At 43.8% G+C, this 14,879-nt stretch overlaps 1 protein-coding gene across 1 annotated transcript in view; it reads right to left on the bottom strand.

Annotated features, from left to right (window-relative positions):
- The window catches only part of LOC137571526 (EF-hand calcium-binding domain-containing protein 14-like), a 97,664-nt gene that overhangs the window by 68,332 nt on the left and 14,453 nt on the right, over positions 1 to 14,879 (bottom strand). The window contains exons 3-4 of the mRNA XM_068280759.1: positions 11,360 to 11,424; positions 9,823 to 9,909 (exon numbers count right to left, since the gene is read on the bottom strand). Of these exons, the coding sequence (XP_068136860.1) occupies positions 9,823 to 9,909; positions 11,360 to 11,424 (152 nt within the window). The remainder of the gene's footprint in view (positions 1 to 9,822; positions 9,910 to 11,359; positions 11,425 to 14,879) is intronic.

The raw sequence follows: 14,879 nt of genomic DNA, 5'->3' as shown, positions 1-14,879 counted from the left end.
TCTCTAATACCATATTTGGAAAAGGTGCCTTCCCAAAACTTGATGGCGTGCCATTCCACTTTGCTGGAGGTGATCAAACAGCACATGGACACGCCATTATTGCAACCACCAATTTTTAGACCCCCACAACCAACAGCGGTGCCCACCTGGCAATCATCACAGATGTACACCGGCTACAGAGGCAGTCAATATGGGCCACCGCTGTCAGGGTCCAGCTCATCCACGACCAGCACCCAAGAGAGTCCAGATTTCCAGGCAGCAACTCCCACCTTTTCTAGTAGTGGTGCCGATACAATTTGAAAAAAAAAGTCAAATTGTTCCTGGACATGCTCCTCTGAATACCTCCGATCCTCGGAGGAAGGATACCATCACAGGGCTTTTTAGCCCAAACTTTTCACTGCCCCATCTCCTTCAACCAAGGTTCAGAGGTGTTCAGATGACCATGTCAGGGAACTTTTGGTTTTGCTGGACTTGAACTTTAGGGCCTGGTGTCCCCGAAAGACACTACATGGGTCACAACCTTGTGCCTGTTGCACTGCACCTGTAGTCCTGCACCTGTGCCTTTGATTCCTCTTGTTCCTTACTTTGTTGTTCCTAATCACTTGCACAAGACCCTTGGAGCCATGGGTGAAGGACACCTTCACTGGTCGGTGAGAGGCCTAGCCTTTTCACTGGCCTGTGTCCTTCATCCATGGCTCAGAGGGTCCTGTGCCAGTGGTTAGGTTTTAGAAGCACTAATAATTTAGGGCCTGGTGTCCCCGAAAGACACTACCTGGGTCACAACCTTGTGCCTGTTGCACTGCACCTGTAGTCCTGCACCTGTGCCTTTGATTCCTCTTGTTCCTTACTTTGTTGTTCCTAATCACTTGCACAAGACCCTTGGAGCCATGGGTGAAGGATACCTTCACTGGTCGGTGAGAGGCCTAGCCTTTTCACTGACCTGTGTCCTTCATCCATGGCTCAGAGGGTCCTGTGACAGTGGTTAGGTTTTAGAAGCACTAATAATTTAGGGCCTGGTGTCCCCGAAAGACACTACCTGTAGTCCTGCTCCTCTGCCATCGGTTCCTCTTGCTCCTCACTTTGTTCTTGTTCCTAATCACTTGCACAAGACCCTTGGAGCCATGGGTGAAGGATACCTTCACTGGTCGGTGAGAGGCCTAGCCTTTTCACTGACCTGTGTCCTTCATCCATGGCTCAGAGGGTCCTGTAACAGTGGTTAGGTTTTAGAAGCACTAATAATTTAGGGCCTGGTGTCCCTGAAAGACACTACCTGTAGTCCTGCTCCTCTGCCATCGGTTCCTCTTGCTCCTCACTTTGTTCTTGTTCCTAATCACTTGCACAAGATCCTTGGAGCCATGGATGAAGGACACCTTGACTGGTCGGTGAGAGGCCTAGCCTTTTCACTGACCTGTGTCCTTCATCCATGGCTCAGAGGGTCATGTGCCAGTGGTTAGGTTTTTGAAGCACTAATAATTTATGGCCTTTTGTCCCCAAAAGACACTACCTGTAGTCCTGCTCCTCTGCCATCGGTTCCTCTTGCTCCTCACTTTGTTCTTGTTCCTAATCACTTGCACAAGACCCTTGGAGCCATGGATGAAGGACACCTTGACTGGTCGGTGAGAGGCCTAGCCTTTTCACTGACCTGTGTCCTTCATCCATGGCTCAGAGGGTCATGTGCCAGTGGTTAGGTTTTTAAAGCACTTCAATTTTAGGGCCTGGTGTCCCCGAAAGACACTACCTGGGTCACAACCTTGTGCCTGTTGCACTGCACCTGTAGTCCTGCTCCTCTGCCATCGGTTCCTCTTGCTCCTCACTTTGTTCTTGTTCCTAACCACTTGCACAAGACCCTTTGAACCATGGATGAAGGACACCTTGACTGGTCGGTGAGAGGCCTAGCCTTTTCACTGACCTGTGTCCTTCATCCATGGCTCAGAGGGTCATGTGCCAGTGGTTAGGTTTTTGAAGCACTTCAATTTTAGGGCCTGGTGTCCCCGAAAGACACTACCTGGGTCACAACCTTGTGCCTGTTGCACTGCACCTGTAGTTCTGCTCCTCTGCCATCGGTTCCTCTTGCTCCTCACTTTGTTCTTGTTCCTAACCACTTGCACAAGACCCTTTGAACCATGGATGAAGGACACCTTGACTGGTCGGTGAGAGGCCTAGCCTTTTCACTGACCTGTGTCCTTCATCCATGGCTCAGAGGGTCATGTGCCAGTGGTTAGGTTTTTGAAGCACTTCAATTTTAGGGCCTGGTGTCCCCGAAAGACACTACCTGGGTCACAACCTTGTGCCTGTTGCACTGCACCTGTAGTCATGCACCTCTGCCATCGGTTCCTCTTGCTCCTCACTTTGTTCTTGTTCCTAATCACTTGCACAAGACCCTTGAAACCATGGATGAAGGACACCTTGACTGGTCGGTGAGAGGCCTAGCCTTTTCACTGACCTGTGTCCTTCATCCATGGCTCAGAGGGTCATGTGCCAGTGGTTAGGTTTTTAAAGCACTTCAATTTTAGGGCCTGGTGTCCCCGAAAGACACTACCTGGGTCACAACCTTGTGCCTGTTGCACTGCACCTGTAGTCATGCACCTCTGCCATCGGTTCCTCTTGCTCCTCACTTTGTTCTTGTTCCTAACCAATTGCACAAGACCCTTGAAACCATGAATGAAGGACACCTACACTGGTCGGTGAGAGGCCTAGCCTTTTCACTGACCTGTGTCCTTCATCCATGGCTCAGAGGGTCCTGTGCCAGTGGTTAGGTTTTTGAAGCACTTCAATTTATTAGGGCCTGGTGTCCCCGAAAGACACTTGGGCAGCTATGCCCTGCAACTCTTCCAGCACAAAGTTGGTGGTTGGTGTTCCTTAAAACTGACCGGGCTATACCATAGATATGTTATTTTTTTGTCTTCCATGTTGGAAGAATGTTTCCATGTTGGAAAGTGGTTGTTTTTGCAATAAAAAAATTTGTTTTTACATACCTCAGTGTGATAAGTAGTTGTTCTTGTGGTGTGACTGCTCTCCTGAACGTGGTATCCTTCTTCCTAAGGTCATCCTTCACCATCTCCAAAAGGGTATCAAACCTGTCAGGAGATGGAAAGGAAGAAGCTGTAAAGTATGTTGTGGGACAAGGTGTTGGGTGGAGGATGGGGGAGGTGTGTTTACAGAGGTTTGGGAGTGTTGTGGAGGGTGGGGGTGTACTGTATAGCTAGGTATACAGGGGTGTGGGGGTCAGGGTGGTGTGTTTAGCTAGGTATACAGGGATGAGGTGTTGTGGGGGTGAGGGTGGGGTGTTTAGGAATGGTGGGGGTTGGTGTATTTAGGCCTATATACTTACAGGGGAATAGACATCCGAGTGTAGCTGTAGAACTTCTGTGGGTGTCGTCTGAGGTCCCGGTAGAGGGCCTGGAACTCGCCCTTCCTCTGCCTCCTGGCTAGTAGAGGGTGCACCCACCATCTCCTGCGAGGAGCACGCCTTCTCCCCACATAGTAGTAGGTAAACAACAGGAAGGAGAGAATTCCCAGGTAATAAGCGTAAAAAATGACTGGATCCATGGTCCCAACTGCTGTCTCTGTATCCAAGGATGGTCTCCACACGTCCAGCTGTCTCCAACAATGACCCCAGAGCTTCTGCTGACCTCCCAGAACCCCAGGTATTTATACAGGTTGTTATCTCTTTAAGAATCCGGATCCGGACCGCAACCGTGTTCATACCGCACGGAAACCGTATGCAACCGGACCGGATCCGGACCGGATCCGGACAGGAACCGTACGGTTCAGGTCCGATCCGGCTCCGGTGCGGTCCGGACATCCGGTGCGGTTTTCGCAAAACCGCAAGTGTGAACGGGGCCTAAGTGCAAATCGACCTAACGATCCATCGAAACGCAAATCGGACATGTCGGAAATAATAGAGCCGACGGGAATCAAGCAGGAAATCGAGTGCGGGAACGCACCATGTGTACCCGCCAGGCCGCCGCCATAGCAACTAACTGCAGTACTAACTACAATGCAATAACACAATAATCCTCCTATTCCCTATACTGTCCTGCTGGCCTACACAGACACAGACACAGACAGGACCTAACTGAGTGAATGAAAGCAAACAATTACAAGCTAGCTAGCTAACAAAAACAATAGAACAATAGCGTGATGAAGATGTTTAGCATTTAAAGCTTTGGGTTTATCACTGTATACAGCACTTGCTAAGCCAGCACTGGAGCAAGTCTGTCAGTGACCAGCCAGCCACAACAGCAAGGACGATCTGTCTCATCATGCCAGCCCTCCTTGCTATACAGGGGGCTGGCCAGGGTCCCCTTTTGTGATTGGGTGCCAGGACTTAGGCTGGGAGGCCTCTGATTGGCTCAATGAGGTCAGGTGGGGCTGGCCAGTGTTCCCCTCTGTGATTGGTTGCTAGGGCTTCTGCTCTGATTGGCTGAATGACATCATCTCCTTACTAGTTACACTATCCGGATCCAGATCCTGATATCTGGATGGATACCCGCAGGTATCCGGATTATGCAGCTAGCTATCCGGATAGAATCCGGATAGTGCTATCCGGATAGTGGCCCAGGTATCCGGATCCGGATCCGACCCAGATAGCGGAAAAATGGTCGGATACCCGGGTTTACCCGGGTACCCGGATCCGGATGAGCATCCCTGATTGAGGCTTCCTGTGCACCAAACAATAGAACCAAAGATGATATAAGAAACAGTTTCCCTGGGTGTTGCAAAGGATGAAGTAGTGAACCGATACCTTTTAAACAGGGACTAGGGAAGGGTTGGGATGTAAGGGTTCCTTTCAGGACTAGATATATTCAATGTATGTTAGTGAGAAAGGTTTGCAGAAGTGTTTATTGTAGAGTAGGTATTTTAAGTCACATGATCAGGAAGATGAGTGTTGCATTCTGAAATGTCCATAATGCCTGGCATACACGGCTCGTATATTGCGCCGGATCGAGCCAGCGGCTCAATGCCGGCGCATCCCCGCTCATCCGCGCGCATCGATTGCCACTCATCCCCGCCGGCGCTTCCTTATCTCCGCTCGATTCCCTGCCATTGTCCGCCAGCGGGAATCAAGTGGGTGCGGGTTGAGCGGCTTGATCGGGCCAGCTGAATATTATCAGCTGGCCGGATCAGCTGGTCGATACACGGTACAGAAACGTACAGTGTATCCCCAGCATAACACTGGCAGAGATTTGAATTAGGATTTTGGAGCGCCAACCCTGCTGGGAGGGTCTTTGTGTAGCAATCCAGAAGGATTCAATTTGGGCAAGTTGATAAATCTCAGAAGTGATCTGTTTTCCATAATTGCTGACTGATGCATTGGCAGATGTTTAAAAGTTGAAGACTTTGCAGCAATGTAATTTTTAGCTGTGCTGAATTTCCAGCTCTGTCAATATTGGGGCTGAACGTTAATTTCTAATTTAAGATGATTGACGCTGAGTCATGCTATAAATGCTGAGCCACATCATTAGCAAGTTCATTGTAGTTAATTGTAGTGGTGGGAAAGTCTGATATTTCATTGCTGTCTGACGCGTGATCATATTTCCTCACAACCATCTTAGAAGGAGGGCTTGTTGGTTTTCTACCCATGGAATATGGGTGCCTTTTCTCTAGAAGACAGGAATTAGCTATGTGTTTCACTTTTGGGAAAATTTCCCCTTACTTAATGTATCGTTTGCCACCATATTATAAAATAAGTTAAACTTCACATTTTTCACAGTTGTCTCTGGAATGGGAGATTGGAGTTTGATCTTCTATTGAGATTTTGATCTTCTAATGAGATTAATAATTAATATTGGTCAAATAAGAACTTAATTCTCCTTTTGTGTAAATTTATTCTAACTTCCTGCCATACCTCTTGTACCAGAAGTGTAGAGCTGTACAGAGGCGCCAGTAGGATAAAAGTCATTAAAACATTTAAAACGTTCGGGATGCGGTGGTGGACCAGCCAACCCAAAACAGACACAGGTACTGTCGATTCAAGTAATAGCAGTAGGGTATTGTACCGTGTTAGCCAGCAGTAAAAGCAAGAAGTTTTAAATCAGGATGATACCATTTATTGGCTAACTAAAAATGAATAAGAATAAACAAGCATTCAGCCTTGCAGCCTTCGCCAGGTTTACATCCTGTTAGTTTGCAAGCTGGTGGTACAGACAGCTTATATACATGCAACATCAAAAGGGAAAACAGATTTTTTTTTCAAGCATAAATCCGTCATTAAGATGCCTTAATACAAACAGACCATCTAAATGGGGTAAGATAAGGATCCTTGTTTACTCCATTGCTCCCTTGTTTACTCCATTGCTCACAGACCTGGTATTAGGATTGACCCAGAGGTATCGTAAATTCTTAGTTCACAAGTTCAGCTAGAGTGGCTGAGCCAGTTCATATATCATCAATCTCATACCAATATAGAAAGTTGTTGTCCTTATTCAAACCCTTCTCCACAGCTTTGAACCAATTTATAAATTTTGTTTCTGCTATTAATCGGTCATTTGACGTTTTGAAGCCGCCCTTCAAGGCAGTGACACGAAGATCATCCATGCTGTGTCCGTTGGACCGAAAGTGTGTAGCTACTGGGAGTCCAGATTTGGTATAATTAATAGTGTGCCTGTGTCCATTCATACGTTTGCGCAGAGTTTGTCCAGTTTCTCCCACGTACATAACATTGGGGCATTTAGCACACATGATCAGATATACCAGATTGGTGGACCCACAGAAAAATTTACCTTGTACTCTGTACTCCTGTTGTGAACCTGGTATCGTTACCCTGTCAGTGGAGTAAATGTGTCTGCAGGTCCCACATATTTTTTGTCGGCAGGGTGATGTTCCATTTTGTTGAGGCCTATTCAAAGAGCTCCTGACAATCATCTGTTTTAGATTGTGTGGTTGCCGATATGACAAGAGTGGAGGTTTAGGGAATATCGTTCTCAGTCTGTGATCCTTGTGTAAAATGGGATGAAGTTCCTTAGCAATCCTCCTTAAGATTTCCAGGTGTGGGTTGTAGGTGACAACCAAAGGGGCACGTTCCTCTTTCTGGTTTTGCTTATATTTCAGGAGTTCAGTCCTGGGGATGTTGCTGGCTTTCCTGATTTGGGCCTCAGCCATGGGAGGACTGTAACCTTGTTTAATGAAAGTGTTCTTAAGGTGATCCAGGTGCTTGTCTCTGTCCATCCTGTCAGAACAAATCCGGTTGTACCTTATAGCTTGGCTGTAAATTATAGAGTTCTTAATGTGCTTGGGATGAAAACTGTCATATCTTAGGTATGTGGGACGGTCTGTAGGTTTGCGATACACAGAGGTTTGTATGTTGTTACCCCTGATGTATATGGTGGTGTCCAGAAAGTTAATCTCTGTGTGAGAGTAGGTAAGTTTCAATTTGATTGTAGGATGGAAGGCATTGAAGTTCCTGTGGAACTGGAGAAGATCATCCTCACTTGCGGACCAGATGATTAAAATATCATCAATGAAGCGGAAGTAGGCCAAGGGTTTTATGCCACATGCATTGAGGTATTCCTCTTCGATTTTGGCCATGAATAGATTTGCATACTGTGGAGCGAATAGCGAACCCATTGCCACGCCCATCTGCTGTAAATAGAGGTCCTGTCCAAAAGTGAAATAATTATGAGTGAGAATGAATTTGATCAGTCCAGTAATAGGCTTTACAGGTATGCCCTGACCCTGAAGATATTTACGGCAGGCCGCAATACCATCGTCATGGGGAATGTTCGTGTACAGGGACTCCACGTCCATCGTGGCCAGTATGGTTCCCTCAGGTACTGGGCCAATAGCTGTCAGTTTGTTCAGGAGGTGGGTGGTATCCTGTAAGTAGCTGAGTCTTTAACAGACAAGAGGTTTCAAGATGTTTTCCAGCCACCCTGAGATGTTCTCTGTAAGAGTTCCGCTCCTTGAGATTATGGGCCTGCCTGGGTTTCCCTCTTTGTGGATCTTGGGAAGCATGTAAAAGCAGGCTGTTCTAGGCTCTTCAGGGACAAGGGTCCTTACATGTTGTCTGATGTTTGCAGGCAATCTGTTAACCATCCTATTAAGTGTCATCCTGTAGCCTTTTGTGGGTTCCCCCTGTAATTTGGCATAGTAAGCGGTGTTGGATAGTTGTCTTTGTGCCTCCTGGATGTAGTCACTGGTGTTCATTATGACTATGGCACCACCTTTATCCGCTGGTTTAATAATAATGTCCTTATTCTCCTTAAGGGATCTGATGGCCTGTCGCTCCTGTGGTGTTACGTTCTGGGCCAGTGTCTTTCTTTTACTCAGGATCCTGTCAGAGATTCTGCATCTGAATTTGTTGATGTATTTATCCAGGGCCGGGTTTTTTCCTTCTTTGGGGGTCCATCTTTTTTCTTTTTTTTCTTTTTAGATCTGGTGCGTTTTGGTCCGTTATCCATTGTATCACAGGCTTCCTTATCATGGTAGTGTTCCTTGAGTCGCAGCTTTCTGAAAAATTCCTCCATATCTCCACAGAGTGCAATCCTGTCTATGGGTCTCACAGGGCAGTATGACAGGCCTTTGAAGAATACTGACATTTCAGCTTCAGTAGCCTGATAAGAGGAAAGATTCATTACACCTGTGGGTTGCTCTTTTTCTGCTGCTTGTGCATCCAGGCGTCCACTCTTAATTCTAAGTTTCTGAAGTTTTTTCTTTTTGTTGTTAATTAGGAATCTCTGTAGTTTCCCATAGAAGGTCTGTAGTTTATCCCATGTATATCCAGTGGGGTCATCATTCAGAGACAGTTTCAGGCTCTGTATCTCATCCTTTGTAATCCTCTTACGGTTATAGCATACTCTTAAAAGGTTATTCCGTATTCTCTCTGAGCTCCTCCTGCAGATTTCTTCTGCAAACCTGCTATTGTATGTATGCAGGGTGGGATTCTGTATCCTTAGTCCTTGAGGTATAAGTTTTTCCTTTTTGCATGTAGTCAAGAAAAATATGTCGCTGTCCAGTTGTGAAAGTTTCTTCAGGTCTTTCTTCCGATTCAAGTAATAAATAATTTATTAATATACTCCAAAGACAAGTTGCAACGCGTTTCACGGGCAAAATCCCGCTTCCTCAGGCAATAAACAACTGGAGTGATACACAGCACGGAGTCCAAAATATGCTTGGCACCTCTGTATTTTGGACTCCGTGCTGTGTATCACTCCAGTTGTTTATTGCCCGAGGAAGCGGGATGTTGCCCGTGAAACGCGTTGCAACTTGTCTTTGGAGTATATTAATAAATTATTTATTACTTGAATCAACAGTACCTGTGTCTGTTTTGGGTTGGCTGGTCCACCACCGCATCCCAAACGTTTTAAACGTTTTAATGACTTTTATCCTACTGGCACCTCTGTACAGCTCTACACATCAAGAATCCATCCTTTGTGAAAGGGTGGTACACCCTCTTTTTTTCCTCTATCCACAGAGAGTGACGTCTTAATCCTGAGTGGGGACAGGCTTGGTCTCCCCACCTGCCTTTTCAGTGGTTGCCTTGGAGGTAACCCTGGTTTGTAAGTACAATACTTACGTTTCATCATTATCATTCGCACTCCTCCAATACAAGCTACACTATATTGGGCTCTTGGTTTTCTACCTTTTTTACTCTTGTACCAGAAGCGGTAGAAATTTTTTTAGTGGGCATTAAACACTAAAGCAGAGGCTCGTTTGCCTTCTGCTGTGTCCAACAGAAGAGCAACATAGGCTTGTCTAGAGTGTTACTTTAAAAAAAAAAAGCTTTAGTAGAGCTGATAAACACATTTGCTGTTTTCGAGAGTTGGAGGCGCTTGTATTACATAAATAAAGCTCTATAACCACAACATAAGATTTACTTACTGTCTCCAAAGAATGAACCCTTTTCAGAACGTTTGGATCCATGTTATGAACATCTGACTGCAAATGGATCATCTTTAGATCTTCATTCTAGAATTAGGCAAAATAATGACTTACATAATGACTAAAAACAGAAAGTACTCAAATTATTGTAATGTCAAGCTTAGGTGATTGGTCCAATCTCTATATTCATAGTCAGCCTTTGCTTTGTTTTTCTTATTCTCAATATTCCCCATTTGTATCTTATATTTCTCATTGACAAGTCTTTGTATCTCACATAAACTTTTTCAAGCCTTAAAGCTAAACAAAATCTTGAATATTCAGCATTCTTTGTGTTTCAAATGCTCATCCAGTGGATGCATTTGCCAGTGGTCATCATGCACTACAAGAACTGTCACAGGACTGCTTGTGCCTAGACATTGTGGGATGGTCAGAGTACTGCCACATAAACTAATGATTGCGGATGGACATAATTCTGGCCCCTGCACTGCAACTGGTATCCATGATAATGCAAGCCAGTAAGAAGATAACTTATGCAACTGAACCAATACATTTTAACCAGTTGAATGCAGATGCCAGATTTATGCATATAAATATAAACAAATTCAGATCATATTTTTGTTGCTTTGGCTGTTGTGTTTAATGTTTTGCTTTTTTAATTGATTTTGTTTCAATGTAGTATGTTCTACAACTCAGAGTTAAATGAGTTTGAATAACTAAATCTCTAGCAGAGAAAACTAGAGAATGTATGTTATACAACAAGCCCAGCCTGAAGTTTAAAAATAATGATCTGCTTTTAGGTGACAAACTTTTTAACCTTTGCCAAGGACATAGGAGTGCCATAATTAAAATTGCTGAAAGGTTACTAAATTTGTACTTGTGCATTTGCATACACATATGCCAAGGAAATGTTTTGTAATAAGCCTGGATTTTTATTTGTATGCTTGGATTCATAACAATTTATTTTTCAGTGCTGTCAAGCAAAGCTCCCTGCACACCGCAAATCCGATTTGCGTTTCCGATTTGCGATTCCGATTTTCCCTGGATGCTATTAACAGAAAACCACAGAAAAAAACGCAGCATGCAGTAACGATTAAAAAATTGGCATTGCATGTGAAATCACATCAAAATCGGAAACACAAGTGATTACTGCTAGAAAACTAACTTTGTAGTAATCCGTATCTTGCACACCACATGCAATTCCGATTTGCAATTTTGAATCGATTTTAACATGCGATTCCGATTTGAGATTTTTTTATTTGTTACTGCATGCTGCGTTTTTTTTTTTTTTGCGTTTCTCTTTTGATAGCATCCAGGGAAAATTGGAATCGCAAATCGGAATCGCAAATCAGATTTGCAGTTTGCAGGGAGCTACTGTGGCCTGGTGTGCCCTAGGTGAGGTTTGCACCTAATAGTAGATATTTTTCCAGTTCAATTATTTCTTTTTCATAAACCGTAGCAAGTCCTACCAAACAAATATTTAGAAAGTTAGTGCGATAGTAGAATTTAATGATTAAATTAAATATACATCTGTACTTACCAGCTGAGTGCTGTTTTGGATTTCAAGCTTCAGGCTGCTTCCATTATCAATGGGATCAATGTGGTCTAATTTATAAAATGTTGCAGATTAGATAATACAGTTTGCTAACAGAATCGTAAAGACATCTGGCAATACTTAATGTTAAAGAACCACTATCGCCAAAAAAGTAGGCAGTTAAAGTGGACCCAAATTAAAAATACAAACTTTCAGAAATAAAATCTATTTTCTAAATTACAACAATAAATAGCAGCCTTTTTTCAGCTGCATGATGACAAATATAAAATATTTTACATTTATTGGAGGAACCCCTCCCTTCCTTTCATATTGCTGGGACAGAATCCGGCAGACTGGTGGAGTAGGAGGTGTCCGGCAAAGGAGGGATTGCTAATGGCTGCCACCTGTATAACCCTAGTTATGAAAAGAGAAGGCTGAAAAGCATGCACTGAAATGCTCATAGGCTTAAAGAAGTGTTTATTTATCTTTGTATGTGTCAGAGTGGTGCAACTAAATATTTTGAATTAAAAAATGTTTGGTTTGGGTCCGCTTTAAAATCTGACAGAACCAAACAGCAGACTAACTGCCAAAATAGTAAGATACTAGCCAGCCTCCCTACTTACATTGATGTGTAACTGAAAAACTGACACAACTGGGTCAGTGGGCTCAGGCCCTTCGAATCCCCCATGAGGAAATAGACTGGCCCAAAGCCTATCAGTTTTGTCAGATTTTAACTGCCTACTTCCTAAAACTGTGCCAAAATGTAAATATTCTGTAAAATGCTTGATATGATATGCTGCTGCACAAAAATCAGCTTTTCTTTTGGACTCATTGCTGTGTTTTATATTCCAGTACACTGCAATAGTATTAGGTTAGATTGTTGCATTGTTTATTTTGTTTCTTCTTCTTTTTCGTTATGATTTTTTTTTTTGCTAACTATACTCTTCATGTGCTTTGCATTGGCATTCATTGTAAACTACCATTCAGGGTATGCCAGCTGAATACATATAGTACTATGCTTGATACACTTCACTTTTTTCCCCTATCATCCTTGTTGTATGATGAAATATTCTGTGTCCGCTACACTGCTATGTTTGTGTAAACCCTTTGGCATGTTCAATAACATCATATGATGAATAAAATACATACCGGTATATTTATATATTATTGTACAGGAAGTTGAGCAAGAGCAACAACTATATTTTTCACACATAGCCAGGCACACACTATTCAATACATGGTAGATCAGGTAAACAATCAATATCAAACTGATCTGGATCATTTATCTGTCACTTACCTGTAAATCTACACTTAGGCCCCATTTACACTTAATCAGTTGGTTCACGTTAGTGTGCATTGGTAAACGTTTTTTCCATAGCAGTGCATTGTGAAAAAGATTTCAGTTAAAACACGTTAAGTGTGAAAGGTGCCATAGGAAAACATGGGCATTACTTTGAAAATCATTTTTTTTTCAGTTATAACTGAGAGCCACCGATTAAAGTGAACCTCCGGACTAAAAATCTACTCAGCAGAACTGAAAAGGCTTGGTGTTTCTTTAACAGTTTCACAGCATCAGAACTTTGTTTTTCTTACCAAAGTATCATTTTTAACTGCAATTTTAGCTAAGCTCCACCCATCAAAGAAAAAAAGCACGGGCTTTTTTCCCCTGATGCTGTGCACAGCATGATGGGATTTCCTATGTTGTTGTTCACGTTGCCTAGCAACTGGGAGAGGTGCTCAGGACACAGGACAGTTGGAACTGTGTCTCATGCTCCCGGTCACCTCCTTTCAACCAAAAAGATGGCTGCCATCATGAAATCAAACATTTGCCTGTTCTTTTAAAACAGGGTGGGTAAGAGATTATATTACCTATCTATTTTAATTCAAGACACGAAGGAGGCTGGCACTGCAGTGAAGAAAAGCTCTTTTATTCTGAAAAGGATAAAATCATGGGGCCATACGGCGACAGCCCGCTGTTTCAGGTCTCCACCCTTTCTCAAGCCGAGAGTGCCTATAACATGCATCACAGAACATACCCCTTAAATAGTGTCAATGTGTCAGTAGCACCAATAAAATCAAATTTCATAACAGCCAATCAGCTTACCAGTTTGTGCAGGCGGACTCAGTGGGAGACTGTCAGCCTAGCAGGCAAATGACAGCCAGACGTTACATGTCTGCAGCGCAACACATCGCTGTCAATGTCAGAGTGAGGCACTCCGCACAGCTCCAAAACAAATAATCCCATTGGTCAGGCAGCCCGAGAACAAATCAGAGCGCGCATCGTCATATGACGCTGCGGGGCATGGCAAAACGCATCATAGCAATAACAAACATCGGAGCTGACACAGAGCTCCGTAATCAAATAGTATGCCCTTCCGTCCTCTCAAGCAGCCTCACCATGGCAACAGACAAACCAAGCAGCACATCATAGCAAACCGGCAAGAAAACATTGCCGGGGATACCTCTGCAGAGACCTCATAGTGACACATCGTGGCTGCAGTCCCCCCCTGATCGGTCCACCTTCTAAAAAGCTGAAAGCTCTGTAAAATAAAGAGCAAATAGCAACATTTAATACACAAAGGAAACATGCATAGGTAATGATCTAAATACAAAAACCCAATTCATATTTACGGTTCAGTCCTCCCTCCCCCAACACTCCCAATCTCCTAATCCAACCCGCCTCCCTCCTCAAAAGTTCCTTCCCCCTATTGAGTTTACCCCTCCAATCAAGGGGAACTCCATCAATAATTTGTACCTTTAAGTTGGGCAACAGTATGTCCCCAATCAGAGAAATGTGCAGACACTGCTTGTTTCCTATCCTTATTTCTAATAGCACTTTTATGAGAGCAAATTCTGTCCCTCACTTTTTGGGTTGTCATTCCAACATAACCCAACCCACAGGGGCACTTTAAATAGTAAACAACATAGCTAGACTCACAGGTAAAGAAATCTCTAATTTGATATTTAGTACCTTTTGATGGATGTCTGAACTCTGATCCCCTAATGACGTGGCCACACATGTGGCATCCCAAACAAGGGAAGGTACCAACCCTCCCCTCTCTGCTCTGTTGTACATTAGTGGGATAGAATGTTTTGTCCCTAATGGTGGGGGCTCTCTTAAAGGAAAGGAGGGGGGGATACCTAAATTCAGGAATGCGTGGAAAGGCCTCACTTAACAGGTGCCAATGTTTTCTGAGAATGTTACCCACCTCTTGGCTACTAGTACTATAGGTGGATACAAAAGGGAGTCGAAATTGCCTATTGTTTTTACGGGGTCTACATCTGGAACCTTCCTGTTGGAGAACCTGTCTGGGGTACCCTCTCTGTCTAAATTTCATCTCCATATTTAACTTACGTGTTTGAAGAGTAGCCTCATCCGGCGCTATTCTATTTAACCTCATGAACTGTCCTTTAGGGATAGCATTTTTGACATGTGGGGGATGGAAACTGTTGTAGTGTAGTATTGAATTACAGTCAGTACTCTTAATGAAAAGATCAGAACTCAGACCTCCATCAATTTTCTTGA

This window comes from Hyperolius riggenbachi, chromosome 1, assembly GCF_040937935.1.
Source record: "Hyperolius riggenbachi isolate aHypRig1 chromosome 1, aHypRig1.pri, whole genome shotgun sequence".
Classification (NCBI taxonomy): Eukaryota; Metazoa; Chordata; class Amphibia; order Anura; family Hyperoliidae; genus Hyperolius; species Hyperolius riggenbachi.
This window is presented reverse-complemented; position numbering and strand designations above follow the sequence as displayed.